General features: G+C 44.6%; 1 protein-coding gene and 1 non-coding gene across 4 annotated transcripts in view; one reads left to right on the top strand and one right to left on the bottom strand.

Moving 5' to 3' along the window:
- Positions 1–5169, top strand: part of Lin52 (lin-52 DREAM MuvB core complex component) — an 81228-nt gene extending 76059 nt beyond the window's left edge. For 2 of the 3 annotated variants that reach the window (XM_090344469.1, XM_090344468.1), the window contains one exon: positions 3370–5169. Coding sequence is in view for 1 of the 3 variants with exons in the window: in XM_090344468.1 (XP_090200594.1) it covers positions 3370–3425 (56 nt within the window). In the remaining 2 variants the exon portion in view is untranslated. The remainder of the gene's footprint in view (positions 1–3369) is intronic. The other variant, XR_016537572.1, reaches the window with a different exon arrangement.
- Positions 5170–5589: 420 nt separating this feature from the next.
- Positions 5590–5695, bottom strand: LOC150054688 (U6 spliceosomal RNA). The gene has a single exon (XR_016537764.1). It is a non-coding gene; the product is annotated as a U6 spliceosomal RNA (small nuclear RNA).
- Between the last annotated feature and the right edge of the window lie 12313 nt (positions 5696–18008).

The following is an 18008-nucleotide window of genomic DNA, read 5'->3' on the forward strand; positions in this document are numbered from 1 at the left end:
TAAAGGGGATTGGTTAAATTCAAGGAGAGCTTACTTGCTACTGAAAGACTTTTTTTTTTTTTTTTTTTTTTGCCAGTCCTGGGCTTGAGGTCAGGGCCTGAGCACTATCCCTGGACTTTCTCAAGGCTAGAGCTCTACCACTTGAGCCTCAACACCACTTCCGGCTTTTTTCTATGTATGTGGTACCGAGGAATTGAACCCGGGTCTTCGTGCATGCTAGGCAAGCACTCTACCACTAGGCCAAACTCCCGGCCCCCACTGAAAGACTTTTTATTTTTTCTTTTAAGCCTTTGAGTTTCAAGTAGTTGAACCTTAAAATTAGAAATCTTAAAATATTCTAAGCTCTCCTGTTTGGGAGCAAACAGTATTGGGAGGTGTGGAGTGCAGCAGGTAGAACTCAAGAGTGAGATCTGTGCCTTACTCTTAAGTCCAAGGCATGGAAACAAGACTGTCTTCTACGCTGCAGAATTCTGTGTCACCATGTCTGCTTTCTAGAGATTCATGTAGCAGGATCATTTGGCAATCTGTATGTTATAAGCACTTGAAAATAGGTAGGTAACCCTTTCAGCAGAAGTAAGTGATGAAACCCACTTGCTGTACAAAAGTATGAGTAAACGAACCAACTAGCTCTCAGAAGTTGGAGGCAGGAAAATCTGGAGTTCAAGACCAGCCTTGGCTGTATAATATGTATGACCTTGTCTTGAAATTGCAAAGCTAAATGGATAAACAAAAGTATAAATTCCTATAGGATCAGACTGAGAATAAGAGAACTGCTTACTTACCTACCTCTACAAAGGGTTACTTTAATGAGGGCCACTATGCCAAGAATAGTGATTGCAGATTTCCAAGAGAAAAGTAGTACAGATAACACTTACATGCTATTTTTGCAGATGAAATGGGGTTCAGAGATAATTGTTCAGCTACAAAATGCTATGGCTGGAACTTAAGACTGAATTTAAATCCTATATTCCCTGAAAGAAGTTCTTGCTGCCTCCTCATGGGCATGAAAGTACTTGATTGGATTTCCTCCAGAGTGGTTAGCCCTTGACCCTTAATCTCCCCATTAATTTGGAATTACTTCCATCAAGAGAAATGACTTTTCCTGCCAAATAGGGTACATTCAAAAAGACCACTACAGTGTTCAGAATAGAGCACCAAGAGCCACTAACTAGTCTTGTTACATATTATTTTTAAAAAAGGAAACTAACATTTGTTGTATTCTCACTTAGTTCTAGTTCTTTTGTATATTACCACTCATCCAACCAGCAAATATTCAGTATATGCAGGCACTTGTCTTTCCTTCAGTTCATAATATTTTAGTGAAGAAAGAAAGCCAAGTATATAAGGAAATAATTTCATGCAAGTCTTATAGAAACCTTGAATGTACAGAGTTTGGTATATATCCACCAAGAAAGAAATGGTCAGTTGGATTAAGGATGGGGTGAAATTTATTATTTTTTTGTGTGGATCATGGAGCTTGAACTCCGGGACGATGTCCCTGAGCTCTTCAGCTCAAGTCTACTGCCCTACCCTTGAGCCAAGCCCTACTTCCCATTTTCTAGAGGTTAATTGGAAATAAGAGTCTCAGGTCCTTTTGTGCCCAAGCTGCCTTTGAACCTTGATCTTCAGATCTTAGCCTCCTGAGGAGCTAGGATCACAGGCGTGCGCCACCTCTCCCAGTTAGGATGGGGTGAAATTATGAGCACTGAGACAAGATCCAGTCCTGGGGCTTCTATTCCTAGCCTGTGGAATTTCTTTTCCTTTGATGGAACTCAGAAGCTAGGGAGAAATAGGAGATGTATGGATGAAAATTACCAAAAACTGTCCTGTGATAACAGTTTGTATGTCTTATTTTCTTTATTGTGCCATTAAGCAAAGGACTGTTAAGCTGGGAAAGGAAGGAATGACTATTCCTGTAGCACCATTTGTTTTGGATTGGGAAAGGGCAACAACAAGGCAAAGGCCCTTCTTATTCCTGCAAATAACTCCCAGGCCATCTCCCTTTTTTGGCGAGAATTGAGATATGTTCTTGGAAAGCCGTAGGACACATCTGCCCTGTGCCCACTGCATGGTACCAGAAAACTTCTGACCTTCCAACACAGCCATCAGAAACTTTCAAAACTGTTCAATCTATTAAAGTATCTAGGAAAAAATAGTCTTTTGAGATAAGTAAAGAGGAGTTTGCTTGAGAAAGCTAACGTGGGGTTGGGGGCAGGCTCTTACAATTGAGAAATGTTTTACTTTTACTTTGGTACCATATATATATATATATATATATAAAAGTAGCTGTATAAACTTCCTGGTAACTACAACATTCAAAGATTGATGGTCCTGAAAGTCAGAGAAAGACACATAAACCTTGCCTGGATATATTAAATACCTAAGGACTGACAATGCTAAGAGAGAGAAGACCAAAGCTCTATAAACTCTACTTTATTACCCCATCCACGGGTGAACTGCACTGAGGGAATATAAACCCTGTTATATTACAGCATTCCGGGGCTACTACCACTAAGAGATGGGGTACATGATCTCTGATTTTGATTGGGGATCATAAATGTACAGAGACCAACAACCAAGAGAACAGTCTAATCTTGGTTGGTTTTTAGCCTCTAAGAGTAAACTTTGTGAGATAGTGAACCTGGGTGTTAGGTTCAGGAAAAGTGATGTCTGAAAGGAATTCCCCGATGATTTTTGTAAGGATGGAAGATAAAGTCTTCCCCAGTCACCTGTTCTTCGTAGCAGCAGCTAACTTTAGAATCATTTTGTACAGTTTCAGTCTTCAATGTTGGTTTGCTGGACTGGGAATGTAGCTTAATGATGAGAGTGCTTGCCTAGCATGCTTGAAGCCCCGGGGTTCAATTCCTTAGTACCACATTAAACAGAAAAAGGTGGAAGTGGTGCTGTGACCCAAGTGGTAAAGTGCTAGCCTTTTGAGTAAAAGAAGCACAGGGACAGTGCCCCCAGGTCCTGAGTTCAAGCCCGAGGACTAGCAAGAAGAACTCAGGAGGTCTTGCCCCTTTAGGAGATTGGTAATGGCTGAATCTGTTGTGAAGTGAAATCTGCATTTTTTTTAAATTAAACCTTCCTGTGATCCTTTTTCCTCCCATTAGAAGGTTTTTTTTGTTGTCAGTGGTAGTGGTGGGGGTAGGGGTTGCCAATCCTGGGCTTGAGTATTGTTCTTGGACTTTCTCAAGGCTAGAGCTCTACCACTTGAGCCTCAGCACCACTTCTAGCTTTTTTCTAGGTATGTGGTACCTAGGAATCGAACCCGGGTCTTTGTGTACGTTAGGCAAGCACTCTACCACTAGGCTAAACTCCCAGCCCCTAGAGGTTTTCATGCATCTTTTGTTTGCTTTGTAATTCCAGCCAGAGAGATGACACGAGGGAAATTTCTCAACATTCTAGAGAAGCCCAAGAAGTAGCAGCTGCTTGTGGACAAGTGTCCTGGAAACGGAAACAAGCTCCCTTCCCAGTGCAGCTCTGCACACTCCGCGCTTCCTCAGGAGAGGCCAGAGACTGACCCTCAGGACCGCCCGCTCCCCTGCTCCTGGCACTCCTGTGCCTCTGAGGACAGTGGCAAGAGAAGAATCTGCTCTACCCAAGAATCATTACCATTACTCAGTCAGCTGTGTAGTTTCCGATATTGGTAATGCTGGAGGTTTCGTCACTCTTAAGGCCCACATCCAGTCCTGTGTCCGGAAGTGATTCAGGAGCCCCAGAAACTTCCACTTGATTTGATTCCACAGTAGCTGAATCCGTGGTGACATGCTGAGTGGATGGGTTCTTTTGAGTTGTACTTGGCTTCTTAGGAAGTGTTTATGATGTGAAGAGATTGCATCCTGACCTGTGAGCTTTTTAGTATATAAAAGGTTCCACAATTCCACAGCTGGAGAAACCAGACTCTTCTCAAAATGTCCGATGCTTTTAAAATTCTGCACACCTCTCTCGACTTCCGCCCTCATCCATTCTCACCTCCCATTCCCACGTTCCGGTCTAACTCCAGGAAAGGGACCCCCAGAGGGGCACTGTGTTCTAGAGCTTAAGGCCAATAGGAAGGTAACAAAGAGGTCTTTTAGTTCTAGTTAACCTGTTATGGATTTAAGTGAGAGTAAATATGGCCTGCTATATAGAAGGGCATAGCTCAGGAGGGAGAGATATTTCCCATGTGCTTGAAAATTTGACCAAGCATGTGCTATGGGATAATTATAATGTTTTACTTTCCCCTTTTCCCCTCACAACATGTATCAGATATTCCCTCTCCCCCCCTTCTCTCTCTCTCTTCCTCTCTCCCTCCCTCCCTCCCTCACTTTCTCTTCCCTACCCGCCCACATACAGGAAAGAAATAGAATTTCCTGCCCTAAATATAGCTTCCATGAGTAAAATCAATTGCACATGTTTTCTCATATTCTGAGAAGTACATAGATTGTCCTAAATTTTATGGAAAGACTCTCCCTGTGGCAGTAGCCCAGTGGGGTTTGGACACAGGAAGTTATAGTGGAGATGGTGGTCTGAGTCTGTACTAGAAAACAGTATTCTCCCATGTGCGTCTGTGCCTGTTTCCCATAGTTAACTTCATGTTGGGCTTTCTCCTCAATTGTGTTACTTGACTATGAATACAAACCTTAGTTTTTGCAAGGAAAATCAGTTAAGCACATAACACAAGACGGGTATGAGAAGGGAAACAAAATTCTGCTGAGGTATTCCCCAGCAGGGTCAGTGGTGAGGCATTGGTTTTAAGTTAAACTAGTGATCAACATGTCTTGACTAAATGCAGTTGAAGTGTGTGTGTGTGCATGTGGCCAGAGAACAGTGACATAATGTCAAATTACTTCTTTCCTCTGTTTTTGAGAGCTGATGACATCAGGTACCTTTAAATTATTTGGGGAAATGGAAGAATAAGCAAAGAATACTGGGTCACTGCCCCAAATCAACTTAAGTCAACAACTAGAAGCCAGACCTGCTTTGGCTCCTTTTACTGTCATCTTATCCACCAGCACTTAATGTAGGTAGATATTTTAGGATTGTGATATTTATTGGGCTTGTATTTGTCCTTAGAAATGTTAATGATGTATTTTTATATTGATAATATAAATTTATGTACAGTATATATGTGTATGTATTTGGGGATGTTAGAAGACTGTACTTTGTATGTGGTATTTTCTGTGTCTTCATAATAAAACATATAAGAAAGTTAGTTGGTTTTTTTATTTATTTATTTTTTTTTTTTTTTTTTGCCAGTCCTGTGCTTGAGCTCAGGGCCTGAGCACTGTCCTTGGACTTTCTCAAGGCTAGAGCTCTACCACTTGAGCCTCAGCACCACTTCCGGCTTTTTTTTTCTATGTATGTGGTACCGAGGAATCGAACCCGGGTCTTCATGAAGGCTAGGCAAGCACTTTAACCACTAGGCCAAACTCCCGGCCTAGTTGGTTTTTTTTTTAAAGGATAAAGTTACATATTCAAATCATAGATCCTGCCAGGTGCTGGTGGTTCACGCCTCTAATCCTGACTGCTAAAGAGGCTGAGATCTGAAGACTGTGGTTCAAAGCCAGCCCAGACAGCAAAATGTATGAAATTCTGGGTTTTTTTTTTAATATGGAACACTCTATGAATTTATGTGTCATTCTTTCAGGGGGGCTTGCTAATCTTCTGTGTATCATTCCAGTTCTAATATATGTGCTGCCAACATGAGCACATCCATGAGACTCCAGAAAACTGGAAGTGGTGCTGTGGCTCAAAGTATAGAGCACTAGCCTTAAGCCAAAGAACTCTGGACAGTGCCCAGGCCCAGAGTTCAAGTCCCACGACCGACTAGAAAAACCATAGATTGCATCAGAAAGTACAAGTAAGTTGCCCACTATCTTCTCCCTTAATATCCAAGTAGATGGTTTGTGGCTTAAAGCCATCTGCTTAGTCTTCAAGCCTGCAGTCTATCCTACCAGTAATGAACCATGCTGCTCATTTCTGCTTATTATCCCCTGTTAGTTTCTATCCTGTCCTATATGAAATCTCTGTTCCACTTACTCTGAAAAATTCCCAGTTCCTCACCTGAGTACCTTTGCCTGAGCCACTGAGTTCCCCAGAAAGTCTTATTCCCATTTGTACCTCTCAAACCTGTTCTTCCAATAGATTCCTAATGACACAGCATAAAATGATTCTTCCGTCCAATGCCTAAGCACTTAGGTGTGCCATCCCCATCCCTATGACTCACCACACCTTACCTCATACTAACTAATGACCTAGGTCCAGAGCTTATTGTCCTACACATTCACAAGGTTCTCAGGGTTACCACTATCTGCTACACATCTAGTTCTTCAGTGCCTTCTACCAGTTTGCAAACCTCCAATGAAATATGATGGATTAAAAATTGCCACCTACTAAATCCTTGATGTGAGTTCCTTTTCAACTCTGTGCCAGACCCAGAGAAGAGGAAATACTCGTTATTGCCTCTGCCACCACCCACTGGTGCTTGAGCATATTCTAGCCAAAATATAGCCTTCTAGATGAAGTGTTCCAATATAAGGAAAGCCAATGTCCAGTTAGCTCACAAAAAGTTCATAAGATACTAATTGTGTATTAACACACTGCTGCTAATTTTTTTTCTGACCCTAAAAGATGTTTTTCATAATTGTATCATAATTGTGTATATATGTGTGTGTGTATTTGTCACTCCTGGGGATTGAACTCAGGGCTTGGGTACTGAGCATTGTTTTGCTCAAGGCTAACATTCTACCACTTGAACCACAGTTTTACTTCTAGCTTTTTATGGTAGTTAACTGAAGATAAGAGTCTCCCAGATGGGCCAGGAGTTTGGCCTAGTGGTTAAAGTGCTTGCCTAGAATGCATGAAGACCCGGGTTCGATTCCTCGTTACCACATACATAGAAAAAAGCCAGAAGTGGTGCTGAGGCTCAAGTGGTAGAGCTCTAGCCTTGAGAAAGTCCAAGGACAGTGCTCAGGCCCTGAGCTCAAGCCCAGGACTGGCAAAAAAAAAAAAAAAAAAAAAAAAAGAGTCTCACAGACTTTCCTGTCCAGGCTGACTTAGAACCTCAATCCTCAGATCTCAGCCTGCTGAGTAGCTAGGATTATAGGCAGGAGCCACCAACACCCAACTTTATCATAACTTTTAAATTTAAAGAATACTTGGTAACTGCTTCTTGGTATTTTTCAACTCTTATTTATTACAGTTCTAAAAACATCCAGATCTGGGCAGTGAAAATGCAGCTGATGAATTCATTTCATTGTCCTTGTGACTTCAGAAGTGTGTTTGGATTTCCATAGCAGTTTTGTAATAAAGGCAAGAAATTTTATTTCCTTAGGGCATCACAGAAAAGTGTGTGGAGCAGAACACAAAATAGGAAGATAGGCCAGAGTGGATGACTGCAGTTAACACAGTTTCTTAGCAGCTCTCAACTTTGCCTTACTCCATCTCCAAGCATTTGGTTATATTCTCCATTTTCAGTTTATCTTTGTGGTTACCAAGATTGCCAGATCTCCATGTGGACTTCATTTCACCAGTGAACCTTGCTAGGAAAGAGGCATACAGTGGTCTCTTCCAAGTTCGGTTTGTAAGTTCTGACCAGTCTGTCATTGGATTGTCTTATCTAGGCTCTTGGGCACTTGAATAGTATGTCCTTAGGCAAGCTGGTCTAAAGAGGTCTCCAACCATACTAGGCACCAGTGACTAGCCTTCAAGAGACTAGATCTGAGGATTGTGGTTCAATACCAGCCCCATGGCAGAAAAATCTGAGACTCTTATTTCTAATAAACTACCAAAAAGCTGGAAGTGGAGCTGTGGCTCAAGTGGTAGAATGCCAGCCTTGAGCAAAAAAAGCTCAAGGACAACTCAGGCCCTGAGTTCAAGCCCTAGAGCCAACACAAAGTAAAAAAAAAAAAAAAAAAAAAAAGCCACCAGTCTTCTACTCTTTGCCATTGTCTCTTCTAGACCAGGAGGGATATTTAGGGACTTGAGGTGGTACTAGATGCAGCTATGAGACCACTGGTTGGCATGAGTGCTGGCAGAGCCTGTTAATTAGCACAGGAGCACCCTGATGCTCCATTAGCCAGGCCAGGCATTCAGAGCTCCCCTTCTTGGGGCCCCTTGTTCCTAATGAGAGCCCAGAGACAGGCCTCACAAAACATTGCCTCAGAATAATATTCCACTTTGTCTCTACCAGTAACCAGGGCTGACAGGATCACTCTGTCCATTTCTCTTCTAATTAGCACAATTCCTTCATGGCCTGAGCCAGCAAATGGAGAAAAGCGATCAAAAGCGATCGGACAACCGTACCGAATCACAAACACAGAGAGGGCCGAGAGGGCCGTTCCCGTAATTAGGTGAGACAATTCCTCAGTCTTTTCTCAGCTGGAGTTTGCTGCTAAGACTGGTTGTTTGGGTCCCAGCAACCCAAGTTACAGGTTTCCCTAGGACACTAATAAGCCCCGAATTGTCTTCTGCTTCATACAACCCTAACCAGAGGACAGACAAGAGGTGGAGGCGAGTGCAGTGAGGCACAGAGGCCAGGGTCTCTTGAATAAGCAGCCACCATGAACTTTCCCCAACTCCAAGAGGCAGGCAGAAGAGAGTTTGTTCCGGGGGAAACTGCTCTGGAATCTGAAGCACTGGGACTTTTTGACCTTCTGGAAAGGTCACTCTGCTATTTGCCTTGCCTTGTTCTTTCACCTCCTTTCTCCTGTTCAAAGTCTCTTTGCCAGTCTACACACTGGTACACTGACGTTCTTTGCAAATATGGATTCTGTTCTTAAAGAGCTTATAACAGTAGAGGGCACCACTCTCATCCTGAACTTTCTTTATAGCCCTAATACCTTGAGGGTAATTCTCCAACCCTTGCCTACCTCCTGAATCTCTCCTGATCCCTCCCTGCTTTTTATTTTTTGCCAGTCCTGAGGCTTGAACTCAGGGCCTGAGCACTGTCCTCGGGTGTTCTCAAGGCTAGTGCTCTAACGAGTCACAGCACTATCTCTGGCTTTTTCTATGTATGTGGTACCCAGGAATCTAACCTAGGGTCTCATGCATGCTAGGCAAGCACTCTACCACTAGGCCACACTCTGGCCCTAATCTCTGTTTGTTTGTTTGTTAGTAGTGGGACTTGAACTCTGGGCCTGGACATTGTCTCTGAGCTTTTCAGCTCAAGGCTACCACTTTACCCCTTGAGCCTCAGTGCTACTTCTGGTTTTCTGGTGGTTAATTAGAGATAAGAATCTCACAGACTTTTTAGTGTCTGGGCTGGCTTTGAACCTTGATCCTCAGATCTCAGCCTCCTGAGTAGCTAGGATTACAGATGTGAGCCACCGAACCCAGCTCTCCCTGCTTGCTTTTTTTTTTTTTTTTTTTTTTGCCAGTCCTGGGCTTGAGCTCAGGGCCTGAGCACTGTCCTTGGACTTTCTCAAGGCTAGAACTCTACCACTTGAGCCTCAGCACCATTTCCGGCTTTTTCTTTTCTATGTATGTGGTACCAAGGAATCGAACCCAGGTTTTCATGCATGCTAGGCAAGCACTCTACCACTAGGCCAAACTCCCAGCCCTTTCCCTGCTTTTTAAAGAGAAAAGTGGTCCATCCCCTGCCAAGAAGAAGCCACAGAGGGCCTCATTCCATGTGGCTCAGAGTTTTGGTCCTTCAGTGCACAGAAGGACCCCCAGAATTACAGCCTATTGTGGGGATCACTTGGCTCCTGTAGTAATAATGATGAACTCAGTCATAGCCAGCAGCAAAGAAATACAAGGGAGAGGGCAGTGGGAGCCTCAAGGAAAATCTCTGAACAGAATTGGATCACACCAATTTTCATCTGAATTATGCCCTCTATTTTTTTTGTCTTTATTGGTGGGTCGTGGGGCTTGAACTGTGGGCCTGGGTGTAATCCCTGAGCTCTTCAGCTCAAGGTTAGTGCTCTACCACTTGAACCACAGCCTCATTTCTGATTTTTTGGTGGTTAATTAGAGATAAGAGTCTCACAGACTTTTGTGCCCAGGCTGGCTTTGAACTGTGATACATAGATCTCAGCCTTCTGAGTAGTTAGGGTTATAGGCATGAGCCACTGGCACCTGACAACTTCTGGCATTTTTATAGATAAAGATAAGAGTCTCGGGCTGGGAATTTGGCCTAGTGGTTAAAGTGCTTGCCTAGCATGCATGAAGACCCGGGTTCGATTCCTTGGTACCACATACATAGAAAAAAGCCAGAAGTAGTGCTGAGGCTCAAGTGGTAGAGCTCTAGCCTTGAGAAAGTCCAAGGACAGTGCTCAGGCCCTGAGCTCAAGCCCAGGACTGGCAAAAAAAAAAAAAAAAAAAAAAAAAAGATAAGAGTCTCACAAACTTTCCTGCCTGGCTTTGAACCACAATCCTCAGATTTCAGACTCCTGCAGAGCTAGAGTTAGGTAGGTTTGAGCCACTGATGAAACAACTTTGGGGAGATGTCAAAAGAATTGGTCCAAATCTGTCCAGTCTCCTCAATTTCTAGCCCAATATTAAGATAGGCACATAGACTCTAATGTCAAGCTGTGAAAATCCACTGGCTATATCTTGATATAAACTGCTTAACTTTTCTGTGCCTTCATCTGCCCATTTATGAAATGGGTTCAGTAATGGCCTCTAACATCTAATGTGCTTGCAAACTGTGAGAACAGTGCATAACAGTGTATAACTGCTTGAAGAATCTATGTCATGTTGGATTCAATGTTTGCTAAAAATTGATAACACCACTGGGCACCAGTGACTCACATCTGTCATCCTAGCTACTCAGGAGGCTGAGATCTGAGGATCAAGGTCCAAAGCCAGCCCAGCACAAAAGGACCAGAGACTCTTATCTCCAATTAACCTCTAGAAAATGGGAAGTGGCCAAGTTCAAGCCCCACCCCCCCACACACACACCCCACAAAGAAGTCCACCCAGGCAGAAAAGTGAATGAGACTCTTACCTCCATTTATCCCCTCCAATCCCCCTCCCAAAAATATTCTGAAAGTGGAATTGAAGCTCAAGTAGTAGAGCGCTAGCACTAAGAACACTCAAAAACAATGCTCAGACCCCAAGTCCAAGCCCCCCCCCAAAAAAAAGGAAGAAGGAAGAAAGGAAGGAAGGAAGGAAGGAAGGAAGGAAGGAAGGAAGGAAGGAAGGACAGGAAATAGCATTTCTCTACCTCTTCATGAGAGATGACGGATTTCTACTTCTCCCCTGAGGCAACCCAGAGCCAGCTTGTGCCCTCAGTAAGTACCACTGTTGGCTCTGTAGACAGAGCATTATTGGTCAGTTTCTGAGACTGACATTGGGTTATACCACAAACCTTCCATTTTTATGGGCCTAATCTCTCCTCTCTCCTCCTCCCCCCTCCCTCACCAGCCCTGGGGCTTGGACTCAAGGTCTTGGCACTTTCCCTGAGCTTCTTTTGCTCAGGGCTAGTATTCTACCATTTAAGCCACAACACCACTTCTGGCTTTTTCTTTCGTGTGATACTGAGGAATGGAACCCAGGGCTCTGTGCATGCTAGGCAAGCACTCTACCACTAGGCCACATTCCCAGCCCTTATGTTCCTAATATTTTCTGAGCATTCTATGCTATTCTAGTCATTGCACAGTAACACATTTCCCTGCTTTATTCTGCCATGATGCTTCCCCCAGCCCCAATCTATCCCTAAATCCCTCCACCCTACTTTTCCTCTCAATGTGGTGTGGTCTGTGGTGTGAGACTTTTCTTGCAGCTTCTGGTGGGTTTTTACTTTGAGAACCCATGTTGACTGTAGCCTGAGTCGTCAAGGTCAAGGGAGGTTGAAGGTTACATCCTGGGGCCTTCCTGGATACAGCTAAACCCCAGGAGCCAAGCTGGCCTGAGCCAGTAGTTCCACATGAAGGAGCAGCTGAGCAGAGTCAAGTTAGAAAAGTCAGTGACTTGAGGCTGAGTGGAAATGAGAAGTGCTGGCTGCCATTGCACATGGAGACCTGTGCAGGGACTGAGGGATGCACTGGGCTCAGCCAGAAATGGTCTCTGGAAATGGGCTGGCTTGGGAAGACAAACTCCAGAGAACTGTTTGGCCTTGGCCTCCATCTCTCTCTGCTGTGCTGCCCATCTCCCACTTCCGTTACAGCCTCGCACACAAACCCGACTGGCCCCAAGCCCCTCAGACATGCAGCGATGAGATTACATATTTTTACAGAGTGGACTATCATGTAACCTAGAAAGAACGAAAGAAAGAAAGAAAGAAAGAAAGAAAGAAAGAAAGAAAGAAAGAAAGAAAGAAAGAAAGAAAGAAAGAAAGAAAGAAAGAAAGAAAGGAAGGAAGGAAGGAAGGAAGGAGGAAGGAAGGAAGGAAGGAAGGAAGGAAGGAAGGAAGGAAGGAAGAGAAAGAAAGAAAGAAAGAAAGAAAGAAAGAAAGAAAGAAAAGAAAGAAAGAAAAATGAGGGAAGACACAGAATAAACAGAAATAAATTTAGCAATGTACAGTTCTACTCCTGCGCATTTATCCAATGGAACACAAGCCTACCCTAAAGCTACCAGCATAACCATTAATTACAGCATTGTCTATCATAGTCAAGATATGGAATCAACACAAATGTATCAAGAAAATGTGGTATATACACACAAAGGAATTCTCTGTATCCATCAGAAAGATTATATCATAAGGAAATGGAAATACTTGGAAAAAATTATATTAAATGAAGTATGTCAGACCCAAAGAAACATGGTTTCCCTCATTGGTGTTAACTAGAATGTGCCTATAAATCTACAAGTAAACATACTGGAAGGTAAAAGAAAAAAAATTACACTGAAGTGCCAAGAGTTTGACCTAGTGGTAGAGTCTTTGCCTAGCAGATTTGATTCCTCGGTACCACAAACATAGAAAAAGCCAGAAGTGGTGCTGTGGCTCAAGTGGTAGAGTTCTAGCCTTGAGAAAGCCCAAGGACAGTGCTCAGGCCCTGAGTTCAAGCTCTAGGACTGGCAATAATAATAATAATAATATAAAAAATAATAAAAACTCCAAAAGTGGAAACAAGAGAAAAAAATCTTAGGGCTGCAATTCCTTTCCTCCTAGGCACACAAAACATTGCTTCAAATACTTTTGTGGGGGCTGGGAATGTGGCTTAGTGGTAGAGTGCTTGACTAGCATGCATGAAGCCCTTGGTTCGATTCCTGAGTACCACATAACCAGAAAAAAGCCAGAAATGGTGCTGTGGCTTAAGTGGGAGAGTGCTAGTCTTGGGCAAAAGAAACTCAGGGACAGTGCCCAGCCCAAATTCAAGCTCCATAACCAACAAAAAAGAAAAGTTTGTAAATTTCTCTCCTTATTTTCTTCCTGTTCACCCTCTTCTTTCCAATAGGAGAGGGAGAGGAAGCTGAGTTAGAGGTTAGGAGCAGGAATGAGTTGGGAAAATCTGGACTTCACAGCTTGCCAGTCAGAGGCACTAAAAAAAAAGAGGGCGATACTGTGTGTGTGTGTGTGTGTGTGTGTGTGTGTGTGTGTGTGTGTTCATGTGTGTTCGTGTTCCATTTCCCAAGCCCAGCACAGGTGGCTCACACCTGGAATCCTAGCCACTCAGCTCTAGAGATCTCCATTCTAAACCAGGCGGGGCAGACAAATCTAAGGAGCTCTTATCTCCAATTAACCAGTAAAAAACTGAAAGTAGATGTATGGCTCAAGTGGAAGAGCGCCATCCTTGAGGGGAAAAAAAGCCAAGTAAAAGCATGAGACCCTGAGTTCAAGTGTGCACACACACACACACACACACACACACACACACACACACACACATTCACACACACTCCATTTCTTTTAGGAGATGAGACATGATATCATGCAATTGATAGAACTGACAGCAAAGCACCCAGAGAGGACCTAAAATGACAGAGAAGAGTGGAGTTTATCCGAAGAAGTGACCCTGCCACACCAGCCCCAGTTCCTGGAGCATCAAGTTCAAACACCTGCCTGAGCTTTGAAGGATCCTAGGGTATAATGGCTCCTTGTTTTTCCTCAGTAGACATGAATGTTGTGATGAGTAAGAAAACTTCCATGCGGGCCTCCCCTGCTCCATCCTCCACCGACATGGACACTTGTTTGTCCTGTTTTTCCAGAGATCACTACTTTCTGCTCAGCTCAGGTTAGTAGACCAAAGGGAACATGACAATCATTTGCAGCCCTGAGCCGGGCCTAGCCATTCCCGTTAGCTCCACAAACTGGGACAGCCAGATCTGCTCAGCTCTCCAGAGGAGACAGGAACAATCCAGAACTATAGCTGAAGCTGCAGGAGGATCGCAGCCCAGGTGACACTTCCCAACATCACCAAAGATTGATGCAAATTGGTTTGGTTCTGACCCTGTCACACCAGGAAGGATAATGATTCCAGCATGCTAGGCACAGGAGGGGCCACGGTGGGGGCTGTGAGGGTTGGCATCTCACTGCACATCTTCATTAATGATCTGAACGACAGGGGTATACAGCATGCTAATGAAACCTGCAGATGATTGGTGTTACAAACCCCAGAGAGGAGAGAGAAATAGCACAATGTGACTCAGAGAGCTTAGAAATATGGGCCAGAGATTGTCAGAGGAGAGTCACCCGAGGAAAATGAAAGCCAACATGTCACGGAGGCATGATGGGGGCCTCTGGGTGGAGGTCTGCAAACCTGGAAAGCAGAGGTGGGCCTCAGGGTCATGAGGCTGAGAGAGGGGACAGGTTTGGGACGCTAAGGAGAGAGGCAGAGCTGCCTTGAGAATCCAGGAGCACGTATTCTGTGCATGTCTAGCCAGGATTTACAGGAGCCAGCTGTTCAACTAAGCAGGGCTGCACTGGCCTATTGTCCTGTTTCTTTGGACCCTTTCTGAGGGTAAGCCTTTTTTTCTTTCTTTTTTGTCACTTGTGGAGCTTGAACTCAGGGCCTCAGCACTGTCTCTGAGACCCTTTTTGTCAAGGCTAGCCCTCTACCATGGGAGCCACAGCTCTACTTCTGGTTTTCTGGTAGTTAAGCAGAGCTAAGAATCTCACAGACTTTCCTGCCCAGGCTGGCTTTGAACTGAGATTCTCAAATCTCAGCTTCCCGAGTAGCTAGGATTTACAGGCATGGACCACCAGCGCCTAGCAAGGCTAAACTCACAGCCATGAACTGTACCTATTTGCCCTGAAGCCACAGAGAAGGGACAAATATCCACTTATGAAAATGAAAAAGTTTTGTTGTTTGTTTTGGTAGTTCGGGTTTGTTTGTTTTGCCCATGCTGGGGTTTGAACACGTAGCCTCACCTTCTTGCTTAGCTTTTTTGCACAACATTGACTTTCTATCACTTAAGCCACACCCCTACTTTCAGCTTTTTGCTGGTTAATTGGAGATAAGAATCTTTCACATTTGTCTGGAGGGGCTGGCCTTTCTTTTTTTTTTTTCCCCCAGTCCTGGGCTTGAGCTCAGAGCCTGAGCACTGTCCTTGGACTTTCTCAAGGCTAGAGCTCTACCACTTGAGCCTCAGCACCACTTCTGGCTTTTTTCTATGTATGTGGTACCGAGGAATCAAACCCGGGTTTTCATGCATGCTAGGCAAGCACTTTAACCACTAGGCCAAACTCCCGGCCCCTGGACAGGCTGGCTTTATAGTGCAGTCTTCAGATCATAGCCTCCTCAGTGGTCACCTATAATCAGCTGAAAAGTCATGTTTATACTTACATTTAAAACAATCAGATTGGGCCAGGAGTGTGGTCCAGTGGGAAAGTGCTTGCCTAGCATGCATGAAGCCCTGGGTTCCATTCCTCAGTATCACATGCACAGAAAAAGTCAGAAGTGGTGCTGTGGCTCAAGTGATAGAGCGCTAGCCTTGAGAAAGCTTAAGGGCAGTGCTCAGGCCCTAAGTTCAAGCACCAGGACTGGAAAAAAATAAGTAGAAATAAAATGATCAGATTGTGAAAAATGTATCTCCTTCCCATCCCCTAGCCCTCTGGCCCTAGTGTAATGTTTCTGGGAGTGACATATCTTTGGCTTTTTCTGCCCTGTTTTTCTACCTTGGATATTGTTCATATTAATACATGTAGATTTAACAGCTGTATACTATTTCACTGTATGGACATACCATAATTTATTTAGCCAGTCCCTGTGAATGACATTTAGGTTATTTCCAGCCTTCTGCCACTGCAGACTATGTTTGTGGTGAACAAATATTCTTATTTAAATCGTCGTGTGTGTATAAATATATCTATCGAATATAGTCACTAGTGCGGAAATTGTTGGGTCAAAAGGCATGTGCAATTTTATTTTAATGTAGTTTGCTAAATGGCTCCCTAAAGAGGTTGCAACCATGAGATCTTTTTCCTCAACTATCCCACTGTGGTGAGGCACACAGGCTTCTTGTAGGGTAATAGGAGGGACTTCCGTTGCTTCCCATAATGCCCATCCCATTCCGCCTACTTAGCCTCCCTTCTTCCTACTCCTAAGGCCAGCAATATTTAATATAGCACTCACCAGCCCTGGGTATTGACTGGAATCTTTCAGTGTCTCTTGGGCTCCATGAGGCTACTATTACTACTAGATATATTATTGTTTCCATTTGACATGAGAGGCCTGAGTTTAAAGAACTCATTTGTGGTTGCCTAGCTTTAATAACAGAACTGTGATTGAACTCCCAGGTCTGCCATTCTCCACAGCCTATACCTTTACCCCTGTTTCCTCCCCCCATCAGCAGTCTCTCCCTGCCTCTGTTAGCCCCTGCCACTTAGGCACCTTTGCCACAGTATATGAAGCCCTCATTCTGCTTATCTTCCCACCTCCGGCCAAACAGACACTCATCTAGGGTGCCTCCTCCTTCACTGCCTTGATTCCTCCTGTTCTTGACCTTGAGACCGCCCTACCTGCATCCCAGGGTTGGCCCCAGGTGATGCTCAGCCTGCAGGACTTCGAGGGCAACAGCTTCCGTCACCTGACCCTGCTCAGCCAATTCAGGAAGACAAGATGTCAAGTTAATGAGCCTGTGGGCCTCTAATTAGCTGTCAATTACCTCAAATTAATCAACTCCTCGCCTAATTAAGCATTATCGGCAGGTGGGCACAAAGCAGACCATTGTGTGGGAGCCATGAGAAAAGCCAGCCTGGCAAACTTGGTTAGGATCAGTGCTGTGCACGGCGCCTGCCTCCCCACAGTGCTCAGCTACAGGCCCAGCTGAGAGGCACCAGGGCCTTGGCCCACCACTAGACCACTGGCCCCAGCATGGGGTCCCCAGGACCTCCTGGGAAGCAGAGAGGATGGTGGTGCAGTTTAGAGGAGGTGGGGCAGCTTTAGAGATGTGGAGTAGAAAGAGCTGAAGACCACGGATGGCAGGCTTCAAGTCCCCATGGCCTCTCCTGTCATGTGAAATAGGAGCTGGGCTCAGAATGGGAAGGAGTAGGCTGGGTCATGGTGGGGGACTTCGGGTCCAGCCAGAAAGCACTGTGGGTCCAAAGCAATGTTTTTCGTCTTGAAAAAAAATTATTCTTATAGGGGCTGGGAATGTAGCTTAATGGTAGAGTGCTTGCCCAGCATGCATGAAGCCCTAGGGTCCTTAGTTAACCATGTAAACAGAAAAGGCTGGAAGTGGTGCTGTGGTTCAAGAGGTAGAATGCTAGCCTTGAACAAAAGAAGCCCAGGAACAGTGCCCAGGCCCTGAGTTCAAGCCCCAGGACTGGCAAAAAAAAGAAAAAAGAAAATCAGGGCATGGTGGCTTGCGCTTGTAATCCTAGCTACTCAGGAGACTGAGATCTGAGGCTCTCCATTCGAAGCCAGCCTGGGAACTAAAGTCCGTGAGACTCGTATCTCCAGTTAACCACTAGAAAACCGAAGTGGCACTGTGGCACCAGGGGTAGGGTAGTATCCTTGAGCTGAAGAGCTCAAGGACAGTGCCCAGGCCAAGTTCAAGCCCCACAACTGACTTTAAAAAATCAGAGGGGCCGGGAGTTTGGGCTAGTGGTAGAGTGCTTGCCTAGCATGCATGAATATCCGGATTCGATTCCTCGGTACCACATACATAGAAAAAAGCCGGAAGTGGTGCTGAGGCTC

The sequence above is a fragment of the Megascapheus bottae genome, chromosome 14 (genome assembly GCF_031878675.1).
Source record: "Megascapheus bottae isolate mThoBot1 chromosome 14, mThoBot2.hap1, whole genome shotgun sequence".
Classification (NCBI taxonomy): Eukaryota; Metazoa; Chordata; class Mammalia; order Rodentia; family Geomyidae; genus Megascapheus; species Megascapheus bottae.